This window comes from Chlamydotis macqueenii, chromosome 3 (assembly GCF_036417535.1).
Source record: "Chlamydotis macqueenii isolate bChlMac1 chromosome 3, bChlMac1.mat, whole genome shotgun sequence".
NCBI lineage: Eukaryota > Metazoa > Chordata > Aves > Otidiformes > Otididae > Chlamydotis > Chlamydotis macqueenii.
In genome coordinates this window covers 47,858,739-47,872,861 of record NC_141558.1, presented here as the reverse complement: position 1 = coordinate 47,872,861, position 14,123 = coordinate 47,858,739, and the positions used below count along the sequence as shown (strand labels likewise).

General features: G+C 42.4%; 1 protein-coding gene across 1 annotated transcript in view; it reads left to right on the top strand.

Annotated features, from left to right (window-relative positions):
- The first annotated feature begins 338 nt into the window (after positions 1-338).
- The window catches only part of PREP (prolyl endopeptidase), a 99,142-nt gene continuing 85,357 nt past the window's right edge, over positions 339-14,123 (top strand). Inside the window, exons 1-5 of the mRNA XM_086745260.1 lie at positions 339-542; positions 1,911-1,985; positions 7,335-7,468; positions 10,427-10,557; positions 13,317-13,526. Of these exons, the coding sequence (XP_086601386.1) occupies positions 339-542; positions 1,911-1,985; positions 7,335-7,468; positions 10,427-10,557; positions 13,317-13,526 (754 nt within the window). The remainder of the gene's footprint in view (positions 543-1,910; positions 1,986-7,334; positions 7,469-10,426; positions 10,558-13,316; positions 13,527-14,123) is intronic.

Sequence of the window (14,123 nt, the reverse complement as noted above, 5' to 3'; positions counted from 1 at the left end):
CGCCCGCCGCCCTCGCCCGCCGCCCTCGCCCGCCGCCCTCGCCCGCCGCCCTCGCCCGCCGCCGCCCTCGCCCGCCGCCGCCCTCGCCCGCCGCCCTCGCCCGCCGCCCTCGCCCGCCGCCCTCGCCCGCCGCCGCCCTCGCCCGCCGCCGCCCTCGCCCGCCGCCGCCCTCGCCCGCCGCCGCCCTCGCCCGCCGCCGCCCTCGCCCGCCGCGGCCCACGGCCGCTGCCTGTGCGGCGGCCCCCTGCAGGGGGCGCTGTGCGCGGCGGCTCCCCGCCGGCGGCCCTCTCTCGGCCGGGGCGGGCGGGCGGTGGCCCGCCGGCAGGGGGCGGGGCCGTATGGCGGCGCCGCTCCGCCTGGGCCGAGCTGCACGCCTGCTGCCGGCTGCCGCCACGGCTCGAGTCCCGGCCCCAGCCCTGCGGCCGCTTCCGCGCCTCGCTTCGTCCTCGTCTTTTTCCTCCTCCTCCTCTTCTTCCCACCGCTCTCCGCCGCCCGCCATGCAGGCCTTCCAGTACCCCGAGGTGTACCGCGACGAGAGCGCTGTGAGTACGGACCTCACCGGGGCAGCCCGGCGGCGTGTGGCGGCCGCTGGGCCCGGCCGCGGGGCAGAGCCTCTCTCGCCAGCCCCCTCGGTGCTGCGGGCCGCCGCCGGGCGGGAGGGGTTAGCGGCTTCTCGCCTTTCAGGACTTTGTTCGTCTTCGGCCCTGCAAAGTCCAGCGTGCTCCCTTTAAAGGCCCTGGGGTTTTAACGTCTGTGGGCCGTGGTGGCTGCCGGGGGCTTGTTAAAAGCCGGGTTTGTGGCCGTTGTGCCGGTGCTTGCGGGCACGTCCCGCGTGTGGGGGGCCAGCGCCGCCGGCCGGGGTGGGCTTTAGGCCGGGGTGGGCTGCCCGCCGGCTGGCCGGGGGGAGCCGGGCTCACGGCCGTGCCCCGTCGGGAGGGCAAATCCCGGGGCTTCGAGTAGCGCAGGCAGTGTCTGGGAAATCCAGGCCTCCACCTGGGCTGGAGCAGCGTGCAGGGGAACCAGCAGTCTATTTTTGCACGATGGCACGTCTGCAGGATAATCTGTCTCCTTGTGTTCCAGCCGTAACTCGATAGGCAAGGATTGCTCTGTCAATTTGGCTAAAATAGGTTCCTGATTCTTCTTCTTTCACAAAGGGCTATGCTTTAGGCGCCAGCCCAGGAGTTATTTACAGAACTAACATCACTTTTAAACCAAAAGGTTTGCTGACACGAGCCAACACTGGGAAAACTTAATTATTTACTTTCATAGTTAAGTGAAAGGCTGAACTATACAAATCCTAACAGCAGGTATCTGGTCTTATTTGTATACTAGAGGAAGGAAGCACATAAATTCAACCACGTGGGTTAGTCTTTTGGGTTTGGTTTTTTGTTTGTTTGGTGTTTTTTCAAATGTGTATACAGTTTTTACTCACGTGTTTGTGAGCAGCGATAGTAGAGAGGTCTAAACCAGAGACAGTTGTGTAACCAGAAACTAAATTTTGGGTGCATCCAGTTCTGTGATTTGGCTTGAACACCTGGATCTGGAGGAGTTGTTTGGGTTTTTTAGGGGTTTTGGTTTGTTCTTGGGTTGTTGGTTTGGTTTTTGTTTTTCAATTACTTTACTAATCTGTCTTGTGGAATGAATTTATGTTAATGTTCTGCATTTCTCTGGTGCTCTGTGTTTTTTTCTGAGAACAACTGCTGTCTTGGTGTCATCACCAAGTTAATTTGATTGTTAATATTAGCAACTCACCTGGGAGCAAGGTGTTGCTTTTCTCTTCTTTTGCTTCTTAGCACTGTATGCTTTAGTGACATTCCAAATACCCTTCATCTTGATGACTGTCATTCTTCGGTTAATAGAGTTTGATTGTGTGCATGTCTTTTTAAAACTGTTGTCTTTTATGAATTCAGGTGTCAGATTACCATGGATGTAAAATAAGTGACCCATACTGCTGGCTTGAAGATCCCGATAGTGAACAGACGAAGGTAACCTTTCTTTGTATGAGAATGGCTATTTTGATATGGTTCTTTTTTAGAGTAGGTGCATGGTTTTGAAGGACCTGCTAATACTTTTTGAAAACTTACGTAGGGAATGTGGCTGTCATTCATGTAATATCATATGGTGCTAACAGCCATGCCATTATTTTGTACCTTTGTGTTAATGGGGGACAGGCTGGAACATCTGATACAACCTACATCACAGAATTTGGAAAACTAAGGCCTTCTTTATCTTGCACCTGTTTTTCTTAGACAGTTCAAATGCTCAAGGTGGTGATGTCACACTGAAGCAAAACACTCTGATTTTAGAGCACTTTATGCGCGGTCCTAAGGACATCTAAAATTGCATAATAAATTACTTAAGAAAGGTTAGAAAGAAAACTTCTTTTACTTGTTTTCTTCATACCGTAACAAAGTGTATGAATTTTTTTTTTGACCCCTTTAAAAAAAAACAAAACGCAATGTTTTCCTCCTGAAGTCAGGCTTTGTTAGTGGCTTTTATTACAGATTACAGATGTTGCAGTGTTTTCAGCGTGCAGTCTAGAATAGTTAGACTGTGCTACTGGAACTAGTCGTTTGCTGAGAAGCAGTCCTGAAAAATAATAAACTGTAACTGTGAGCCAGTTCCTGTCATATACATGGCATAGGGAGTTGCAGGGATGATGGCCAGAAAGTGTAGGTGGCAGTGTGGAGAGGATTTCCTCTGTAATTGATAGTAACGTTGTGATAGCTGGTTCCAGATCTGAAACACTGGCGTCTGTCTAGTATGTATGAGTGTCTTAGAAAGATGACGGAGGGGAGGATCTCCATTTAAAAATATCCTGCAGGGTGGCTTTCCCATTAGTGAGATCCCTTCTAGGTTCTCTCATATACATGATTGCATAATACATCTTGATGAGCCAGAGGTTTGTCGAATAGAACTTACTGTCAAGAGCAAGATAAAATGTGTGCAGTTCGATCCCATTCCCTACTTACAAATCTGTCAGCATATATAAAGACTCATGTGGATTAAGAAGGTTCATTTGGGATCAGATTTTAATGGAAAACTCTGCTATGGATTGAAAATTAGATATTTAGTAAGTTGAGAGTATTTTGGTTTTTTGATTCTGACATCCTTAAGAAACAGTACACATAGAATAGTTTTGTGCCAAATTCAGAGGGCTTTATGTGGGGGGAGATGTGCTTATGTCTGTCTTTTATAGAGTCCTTACAAGTACCTATTAAAGTGGTTTTTGAGAGCCTATGGAAGAGTTGGGATTGAGAAAATACCAAGACCTGTTTTTTTGTGTCCCTGTGTGCAATACTCTTGTCGCATACTGTGAACAGATTGAGTGAGAACAGTTGGAGGAGGGTGAATCTCATTCTCCAGAGGCTGTAGTTTACATAGGAGGCAAAATAAGGAATGGGGATTATAGCGTCCTCAAAAAATACAGCAGCCCAGACACAAGATGTCGCATTGGTGGAATGAAAATACTGCCATATCTTCCTTGTCTACAGTCTAAAAAACACACACCTCGGCAGGCAGAATTTTGCAGTGCAGTAGTAGTATGATGCAGAGTGACGAGAGTTCCTGTGTGTATAAGTAAGTGGATATGTCATCTTTTCCAAAGTTCCAGGAGTTACTGAACAAAGAGAATTAAAGTATTTTGCTGTTCTGCCTCTTTCATAAAAGAGGTCAGAAAAAAATAATCTTTAAGTCCTAAACTCCTTTAATCTGGTTTAACACTCACTTCTTTGTGCTCTGCAGCAAAGGTTGCTGATGACCACTCTTGCTAGTTTTTCTTAATAGTTTTATCTTTAAGTTCTTGAGATAGTTTGCAGGACCTGCAGAATAGCCATTCTGCACCTACCAGATCAAAGAATAACTAGACACTGGTATAGAGTCAATTGAACGCACAGGCTTCCAAGAGAATTTGGACCATGCTTTATAGACTTTTCAAGCCTATGTACACCTCCAATAGTAGACTACCTTTAATATTCTACATATTAAGTACAGATCTAGAAGATTAATTCCTTGGGCATCCATGCTCATTTGTAGTGAAAGAGTCCTTATTCGGTTCCTGTTTACAACATGCTTACTTGATTTGAGTATGTGTAACAGTGAAAATTCCAGTTTATGCCAAGAGTGAAGACTGATCATCACTCATTTATTAAGATAGGAATCGCTTCTTACATGCAAACAGAAAAAATTATTGTGTGTGTGCTGTTGACTAGATACACAAGTGTGTGTGAATTCTACTTTTCTGGGCTTAGCAGAAGTAGTAATGGCAAGCATTGATGTGGTCATAGAAAATAAATGGGTAGGCTTCACTTTGTTTCTGTGTTGATGTGAATCAGTGAAACATCAAGTTTACTATTTCTTGAAGCGTGGAGAAAGAAGCACAGCATGTGAGATTGGTTTTAACTCTGGAATTTTTGTGGTGTCATGATGCCCACTGTAGGGTTAACAGGACTGGGACTGAAAGAAATTATCCACAACAGCTGTGAGTGTAAAGAATGATACTCATTTTTCCTGTGGCTAGTCCAAATGATCTTGTGGGCTCTGCTAGTTAGCAGCTTACAAACAAGTGAATGTAGAAGGGTGGGGTTTTTTTTTTTGTAGTTGGTTTAATCAGGTATTTTTACAGTGAGAGTGCAGATGGTACTGTACCTGATCCACTGTGGTTTGCAAGTTTCCATTAAGTCAAGTGGTTCTGTGGTTTCTCTCTGCCCTCCCACCTCCTTCTTGCACTGACGTAAATGTTACTGTCCCTTCATTGCGTGGGTATAGCCATCACAAGGTGGTGTTCTGCAGGGGAAGCCTTTTGTGGATTAGTTTTCCATTGGCACACATGCTTGATCTAGGTCACTCCAAGACCACATGATAGTAAGATCTAAGATGGTTCAAGAATGAGATCTTTCCTTTTCTAGCAGCCCACAGCCTACTTTTAATTAGGTGAAAGTCAAGTAGGTCTAGAAACTTTTCAGCCAGGTCACCAAGATGACCTTATTCCATATGCAGTGTATACATCTGCTATGAAAAGTAGGCTATTGAAATCTACAGGTGGCTAAGCAGGACTATTTCCTGTTGGATATGCAGTTTTAGAGCTGATTAAGTCAATCATCAAGTCACATTCTCAATCTCCTGTGGAAAAGCTGTTGTTCAAGAAGTACGTACTTCCATGTTCATGATCTATGGGCTTTACTCTATCCCTTTTTTCCCCTGTATGTGCTTGGTGTGCAGCTATAAGCAAACAAAACTCCATTCTCCAGATACCTAAACAAAAACTGAGCCCCTGGCCAGTTTTCATATCTCACTTTGGAGAGAAGTGCAAAAGCTGAGTTCATGCTCTGCTACTGTTTGGCCGTTGTATTTCCATTTAGAGAAAACAAATTCAGATTAAATTCTTTCATCACCTGATGGGCAGGGAGGAATGGTTATAGCAGTACAATGTGGAAGCTGCATGCTGTGTTGACTTACCACTGGGATGTGCTGTGCTGCCGTGCTGGCTGTTAAAGCTGTCTATGCCAGTGTGATTCTCAAAGGGAGAGCAGAAGCAAAGATTGCCCTTCCTGTGGCGATGCATTCACATCTTTTTCTTAGGGGATCATTTCCTGACTCGATCCTTGCTGATCTATAGAGTCTAATTTTGAGTAAAAGTCCAGAAGTCGTCATTGTTAGCTCTCTGTTCCTTTTTAGTGCTGTAGTGCTTGCTTTCTTGTGTCATCCTTTAGTGGTGACTTGTGTGTAATGAGCCCACGTGTTCTTAAACTAATATGTTTCAGCACTTAGCCAAGTGCTCTTAGGTCATTATTAATTCTGCACTCACAGGTTTAAAGCTTATCAGTTTCTGTATGCTTTGTTAGGCATGAACAAATACCTCTCAAGTGGAGACTGACCATAATTAATGCACTTTTTTCTTTACCTTTTGGTCTGACAAGTCTCTGAAAACACAGCTTGGCATGTAATCCAGCTCTTGGCTATGCACTGCTGTGGCAGTGAGGCAAATGGGAGGGAGAGTCTCTCTCTGCTTGCCCCGTGTGCTCCCTTCTCACTGTGAAATGTCTGTAAAATGCTACTGAAACAGTTTTATATTTTATTCTTCCCTCTTTTTCACCTGAAGAATTAATAAATAGGTAAACATTGATAGCAGTTGGTAAATATGTGCCAGGTACTCTGTTTATACAGCAACTGTTTTTTCTGAAGAGCTGTGAAACACAGGTTGTGGAATATGGATTGTAGCCCTGCTGCTCCTGTAGGTCCTGCCCTGTGGTGAAGTGTTGCTCAGATGCATTGATCTGCTCATGCATTGATCTGCTTACGGTGTGACAGGTTCAGGACAGGTAGAAACAGCCTTTTTCAAAGTAGCTGGGGAAGAGACCTGTGTAAGCAAGAGATGAGTGGACATCTGGAGGTTCAGGCTGGAGGTGAGAGGCTGGGGATCCAAGAGTGATGCTGCAGCTGTCATTGTGATGTCTGGCTCTGAATTACAGCCACACACACAGTGTCCTGTCCTTCCTACTACACGTTAGAGACAGAAAAGCCTGTCTATCGGCTTCTTGGCAGTTGTTGTTCACCTTAAGATGCTTAGGTATTAATTTTATGTGCTGTAAGTAGGGATGGTGAAACACCAACAGAGCATCAGTTTTGCCATGCATGCCGTGGGTTTTGGCCGCTGTCGTTAAGTGTTTGTGACTGGGAAGTGGAGTGTTTTAAAGAAACCAGACTCCTTAAAGTTCTCCTCTCGAAGATTAGATATTCTTGCCTTTTGTAACTAAGAACTGATCTGTGGACAGTACTTTGGTCTTTCCAAGAAATACTGTCTGGGACTAATCTGGTGTGTTATGTTAACAGGATGAACAGATGGTGCGTGTGACATTTTGTATCATCTTTCAGCCCTTCACAGACTGTTCTTTATCCATTTCCTAGTTTATTTATCATAGAGTATTGTATGTTTGTGGTGAAGTAAGGGAAGGTGGTATTGCCTAGGTTTATACTGTAAGTTAGCTTTTCTATGCCATTTAGGCAAATATAAGGAGAGTTTTTAAAAGCATGAGGTTTGGGTTTGGTCTTTTTTTAAAAGGGGAATGGCAGGAACCTGGCTTATCTTTGGCCAAGCCACTGGTTAGCCCAGTGCATGCCCTGGCGAGACTTTACTCAAAATATAACATCAGTCTTGGTACAGTATTATGGCATAATGCAAATAAGTATGTAAGACTCTTCAGGTGTGACACTACACAACCTGTCTGGGGGGAAAGGTGTCTGTGATGTGTTGCTTCAGAAAATAGTTTTTCCTGTAGGAAAATATGCCTTTCTGCTTGAGTTCATGTCTTTTGGGGGGGATTGTTTTCTTTCAGGCATTTGTGGAGGCTCAGAACAAGCTTACAGTACCCTTTCTCGAGCAATGTCCTGTCAGAGGGCTGTTCAAAGAACGAATGACTGAACTCTACGATTATCCTAAGTACAGTTGCCACTTCAAGAAAGGGAAAAGGTATGTGCAGAATGTCTTTGTAGATGGTAATGAATGTGAAGCAAGTCAAAAGCAATTACTAGTTAGGAAAACAAATTATAAATTGTATTTGTATTTATTCCTTTATAGTTGAGAGCTAGGAAAAGGAAGCCAATGTTAATACATAAGTTTGCACGATGCAGAGTACAAGTTGCTTGACTGTCTCCAGTTCCCAGTCATATTATCTTCTTGTCCTTTTGTAACTTGTTCTTTTTATAGGAAGAATCGAGTTTATCAAAACTCAGACAACTTTGTAGAATAACTGTTGCAAAAGTAAAACTTGGAGGAGTTCCTTTTGGGTTTGGTCACTGTTGGTGTAGTTAAAGGCACCTCATCCTGAAAACATCATGTGCATGTTGCTCTAAATATTTACTAAAATATTGCTCTTATGTTGGTCATACTTTGAGCAACTGATAGGATTTTTGTTTAGTCATAGCCAGTGGGAAGCAGTGGGAATTCCCTTGTGAAAAATGGCTCCTGTATCTGCAGGGGATAGGGGAAGAATCATGTGAAGGACTTAAGGCAACTGATGCAAAAAGATCTGTCTTCTAAGAAATAAAGAAATCCTGTTATATGACAATACCTACTTGAATCCCTGTTTTAATTTGGTGGCTAAGTAAAGAAATGGTGCTGCTGTGGCTTACCCAAAGTCTGGACACTGCAGCTGCTACTGTATTTTGTGTGACCCCTTTCAGAAACACTAGCAGTCTCTTAGAGAAAGGGAGTAAAGGGATGAAACTGCTGGTTAACTTAGTAACATCTAAAGATTTGTTTTAGCAGTTGAAAAAGAGGTAGTGCAACCAACCAGCTATTCTTAATCATGAGAAGCACAAATAACGTTTTTCAGTATTTTCAATGTATTTCATGCTTGTTGAGTGGCACCCAGATATGCCAGGTATGTTTTCACTGTCATCCACAGGAAAGAGCAGATGTCTCATTACCTTAAGATTTCTGCACAGATGTTGAGGGAGATTTGCTACACTTTAGTTGTCCGGGCTATGCTGTGAGGAGTGTGTGGATACTTGTTACTAAAGGAAAGAAAGTATGTGGGTTTTTGTGAAAATATATTGTAGGGAGTGAACCCAAGCTGATGTTGATTTAACTTTTCAATGATGTGGCACAGCACGTCAATGTATAGAGGTGTGAGGTTTAAGCCCAGAAGCAGTGGAGCTGTTTAGGACAATGCTACATCTGGGGAAGTAAGCCTTGCTGAATGAGTCAGGCAGAGCTTATTAGTTTGTATGTGGTGCTCATGCAGATGTAGCTGTGCTGAAACTGATTCTGGAGCAGTGACTGCTCTGGATCCTCTGACCCATTCTTTCTGTGCAGGGCAAGCGTGCCTGGAGGTGGTTATCTTCAATGCTGATAAGGCTTCATGTTGCAGAAGTGCTCATGGCAGTGGTGAATATAGTCTCCACTAAAGAGAGAGAGTCTTAATTTGATACAGCTGACTGTCCTCCATGAGGAACATTTATGTCAGGAGCTTAATGTGCTTTAACTTATGACACTTTGATTTTACCATATGTCTTTTTAGTTTTTCTGAGTGTTACTCCGTTTCTTGGCACGTACTCAACTTAAATCACGGTGGTTTAAAAATCATACCAAAACCCCATGTATTATGGTGTTTGAGGAGATCAAGAGGTCTCTACCGAGTAAAGTAACAGTAAGGAGCCGGGGGAGGAACTATTCTATTTAAGAACTCTCCAGACTTTCCATGACACTTAGAAATTCTTAAATTTGATTACTCCAATTTTCTGCCAAAGAATAATTGCTAAAGGACAGTGTCTGAATAGCTGTTGTGTAGAATCTGCAGAAAGGAAGAGGGCCCAGGGAGGTGCTGTGTCTGTCACATCGTTTGCCTTTGTTTCCCAGCTTAGTGCCTAGCATTGCAGAGGTGCAATTGGCTAGAAAATGCATGGTCAAATGGAAAATTACATATCACTTTCTTCTATTCCTTTGAATCTTTGGATTTTGTCACTTGCTGAAAATTATTGTTAGTATTTGAACATATTACTAGTTGAGATTGTTAGCCAAACCTTTGTGAGTATGACTCCCCCTTCTGGGTTTACCACATTCCCATGCTTTACGCAGGTACTGGACAGTCTTAGGGAATATGTGAATTTATGTTTAGGTTTGAACATTACCTCTTAAATTACTCTGTTCCCCCAGGTGAAGCTGCTGTCTGGTTTGTTAAAACATGGCTTTACGTAGTAAAACTCAGAAGGAAGATAAGTGTAGTACCTATGAATTGCATAGAATACAGTTAATAATTTATTTGAGTTCTGTAGTGTCTTATGATGTGAAGAGTATCTCTCACTAAAGGGAATTCTGTAATTTTCTGTTCCTACAACTTTTTCAAAACACACAGTTTTAGGGACATTGGGAAATACGGATGAAAGCATTTCAGTTCTGTTTCATTTGAACATCTGTCTGCCACCCGATACAGACTGAAAGCAGCTATATGAATGATAAAGCTTAGAACATAGGGAATGGGAACCTGTGCCAATACTTGTAACAGAGAAATGCTAAGGCTGCCAGAGCTGTTTAACATAGACAGTTATGTAGAGTTTATGGTATACTTAGCTTTGTTTGAAAAGCACTGTGGCAAATGCAGCTTCTAGTTCTAAAACGTGTTTTGGATGCATCCTACAGTCTCTTGTATACAATCTATATTACATTGTAATGAGATTCCTATCATTTTTAGAGACTTAGAAATTGTTGTCTGGGCTTCCTCTGGGAGACAAAGGCACCTACCATGGATGATTGAATCCATGATGGCCGTAGAGGAAGCCATGCTTCCTACTTTACTGTGAAGCTTGTATTTCCCTTATGCTTATCTGTCTTCTATTCACTTCATGACAATCTCATACAAGCTTTATTGCTTGCCTAACTGAAAACCAGAGTTCTTCCTTTGTGTTTTCCCCTCTTGTTTTCTTTTAGGTACTTTCACTTTTACAATACAGGACTGCAGAACCAGCGAGTTTTATATGTACAAGACTCCTTGGATGCCGATGCCAAAGTTTTTCTTGATCCAAATAAGCTTTCTGATGATGGTACTGTGGCTTTACGAGGTTAGTGAGACAGCAGTTCCTGCTGAGTAAATCTGGGTCTTCAGTAGAAGTTGGAAATGGTTTCCAGCTCTTCGCCTGTAAAAGTATGGCTACACTTGTTTTATCAAAGTAGTCACAACAGCCATATGTGGATCTGTATAGTGTTTCAGGAGAACACTTCTAAATCTATATTGTATTCAGAATTAACTTGGTTCGGTTTCTCAACGCCTTTTTTTCACAACTCCGTAGCAGATTTCAACAGATCTTGAGGCTATCCATAGCAAGCAAAAAAGTTTATGTATTTATATTGACTAATTCTCTTAAAATTGTATTTTACATCTTTAACATAAGCTAACAAGTTAAAATAAGAGACTGTGGAGGAATGTGGCATTAACTTATATTAGAATCACAAAATTACTCTTGTTCACTAGGGCTTGTGATAGCTGCCCATTTTCCCACTCACTATTGGCTTATTGTCACAAGATTCTTGGACCTAGAAGTCCTCTAAGTCTCTTCAAGGCCAGTTAATAAAAACAGAGGACAGAATTAGTGGATGCTTCTTAAGCGTGACATAGCTGAAAAGAATCAGTATGGCTTTTTTTTAGTGACAAGTCCTGCCTTAAAGTGTGCATGTAAGGAATTGGGTTAATATAATCTTTCTGTATTTCCAAAAAGCTTGTGACAAAGCCTCTTTCCAAATGCACTTGGAGAAAAAAACAACCATGGAACAAGTGGAGGAGCTCCTGGTGTTGATAAATAATTGATTTAAAGGCAGGGGCGGGAATAACTGATGGGCTGTCAAAGGGGAAATCAGTAGTAGAGTACTAGCAGGGACAATGCTAGGGCTTGCACTGTTCAGTATGTTCATGTATATTAGAAACAGGAGTGAGCAGTGAGGTAGCAGAGTTTGGTGACAGTATAAAGTTATTCCAGTTAAAGACTAAAGAATGAAGAGCTGCAGTAAGACCTTAGCGATAGGGAGTAGGCAATAAATTAACAGGTAGAGGTCTCTGTACAGATGAATTAAGTGATGCACAGGGGACAAACAATCCTAACCTTATTTGTAGAGAAGTGAATGGAATGGGCTCTGAGCTGACCATGACCACTTGGGAAAAATACTTAGGCTGTGATAGGTAGTTCCATGCAAATGTCAGCCTTGTTCTTGGTAGCAGCCAGACAAGTACATCATATATCAGAAATTATTAAGAAGGAAATAGAGAACAAAACAGAAAACACCATTACATTGGCAACCCGCGGGTTTATACGGTACCATTGAATACTAAATATAGTTGCAGTCACCTCAGCTCAAAAGGGGCTCTGAGATACACTTCAGAGGAGGGCAGTAGGAACAATCAAGGGTATGGAGCAAAGGTTAGAAGCAATTGTTTGTGCACAGATCAATCAGCTTGGAAAAGGGACAATTTAGCAGGGATATAATAGAGGTCTGCAGAATCATTTGTGGCATGGACAGAGTGAACAGGAGTTGGTTAGTCATCGTTTTTTCTGTTACAAGAATGAGGAGATATCAAATGAAGGCAGTGGGAGTTGAGTCCAAAGTAAACAGAATAAGATTATGGTTCTTGCTTCAAGAAGTAGATTTGTAGAACCCCCTACCAGTGGATGTTGGTGGTGCAAAAAACTTACTGTGGGTTTAAAGGCAAGCTGCACAAGGTCAAGGTGGAGGGAAGCATTGAGAATTATTAACAACTACTTCACGGAAGAGAAGTCTCCTAAGCTAAAACTGATCAGAGGTTGTAAGAATATTTGAGGGAAATATTACATGTACTTGCATTGTTTTTACTCTTATAGGCATCTCATTGTGGTTACTCTGGAGGACAGCTAGGTGGGGTCTTGTTCTGAATCTGAATGGCCACTCATGTTCTTAGAGGGAAGAATATGTTAGGATGGCACAGTGGTGCCTCTTAAATCTACGATTTCTATAAAGTGCAACTTTTTTGTGTGTTTTTTTCGGTAGTTGCTTTCAAGTCTGTACAGGCCTATGATAATTTAGTCTCTTCACTTGAGTTGATTTGCAAGAGTGAATTTGGTCCTTATCAACTGTGATGGAAGCTCTTCTGAATTTTTTTTTCTGAATCGTATTTTCCTCACAGTTTGGATAGAGCGACATATATATCAGACGTCTTAGCTGAGAATACTGGTGATTAATCCATTTGCGTGCCAGTGGCAATTTTTTCCAGTTATTTCTGTTTTCATGGCTTTGCATAATCTAGTTTTCAGTTACTCCAATATTGTAATGGTATTTGCTTTATTTCAGGATGCATTGCTTGCATCTCAATTTCTGTTGACTTCCTTGGTACTGTTTCTCTCTTAAAATCTCACTTCAAGTTCTCTATCTGTGTGCATTTTCAGTCTCCACTTCTTCCCCCCAAACTCAGGGAAGTAGAAGAATTATTACTTAAATTGTAATTCAGATGTTGGGTATAAGCAATGTCACTGAACGTACTTACTGAGTATGCATGCCTAAACTCAGATCTGTGAACTACTTGGAGTCCACAGAGGCTGAAAAAGTGCTGTAAATCCCAAATGATAGCAGATGTAGTTGCTTGCACTGTCTTTTAGAAAATAAATCCTCCTCTCTCAGTGTTCAGTGCACATAGTTCTTTTAACTACTTTTCCAATTTCACTTCTCTTTCATTGGGATTTGGCTAGCATACAGTAAATAGTAAAAAGCTATGTGGCAAAATAACAAACATTTTTTTGAAAAATATTGATTCCTTTTGCTGGTTGTTCCTTCATCTTGTTTGTTTCCAATTTCCTAGGTTATGCATTCAGTGAAGATGGTGAATACTTTGCGTATGGCCTGAGTTCTAGTGGCTCTGATTGGGTTACTATCAAGTTTATGAAAGTAGAAGGTCCTGAGGAACTTCCAGATACACTGGAGAGAGTTAAATTCAGTTGCATGGCATGGACCCATGATGGAAAAGGCATGTTCTATAACTGTTATCCAAAACAAGATGGGAAAAGTGATGGTAAGTGTGGCTTTGCTAGTTGTATACTGTTTGGAAGCAAAATGACCTTTTCAGTAAATTGGTGCACCAAATAATTAGCTCTGCGAGTTTATACTGAAGTCACTAGCTGTACTAGTTTATCCAATTGGATATCAAATTGTGTCTTGTATGATCAAAGCCTATACTCAGTTAGTGTGAGTATCCTCTTGTCTGCCTGTCCCTGTCTTTCTCTTAAAAGTTTACTGCTCCTTTTCTTTTTCTCTGCAATGATTTACTTAGCTTTTATACAGGATGTTATTGACTCGAATTTGATGTCTGGTGACAGCTTACTTAGATCTCTTCCCCTTATGCATTTGTGTGGGCATAGGTGAAGTGGCTTGGGAGGTTGACCTGACGAATCGCAATCTGGGGCATAAGGTTTTTGCTACTCAACCAGATTAATTCATCTGTGGTTCACAGCACAGCAACACAAAATGTTTATGCTAGCGAAACTCAAGGAGCAGCACACTAAGTGGAATAAATTGTTGAGGAGCATCAGTAGGGAAGGAATTTAGCAGCTCTTTGTATAAAGTAGTGCTACTGAAAAGTTTCTTCTGGAGCTGTGCTCTTTGTTAAACC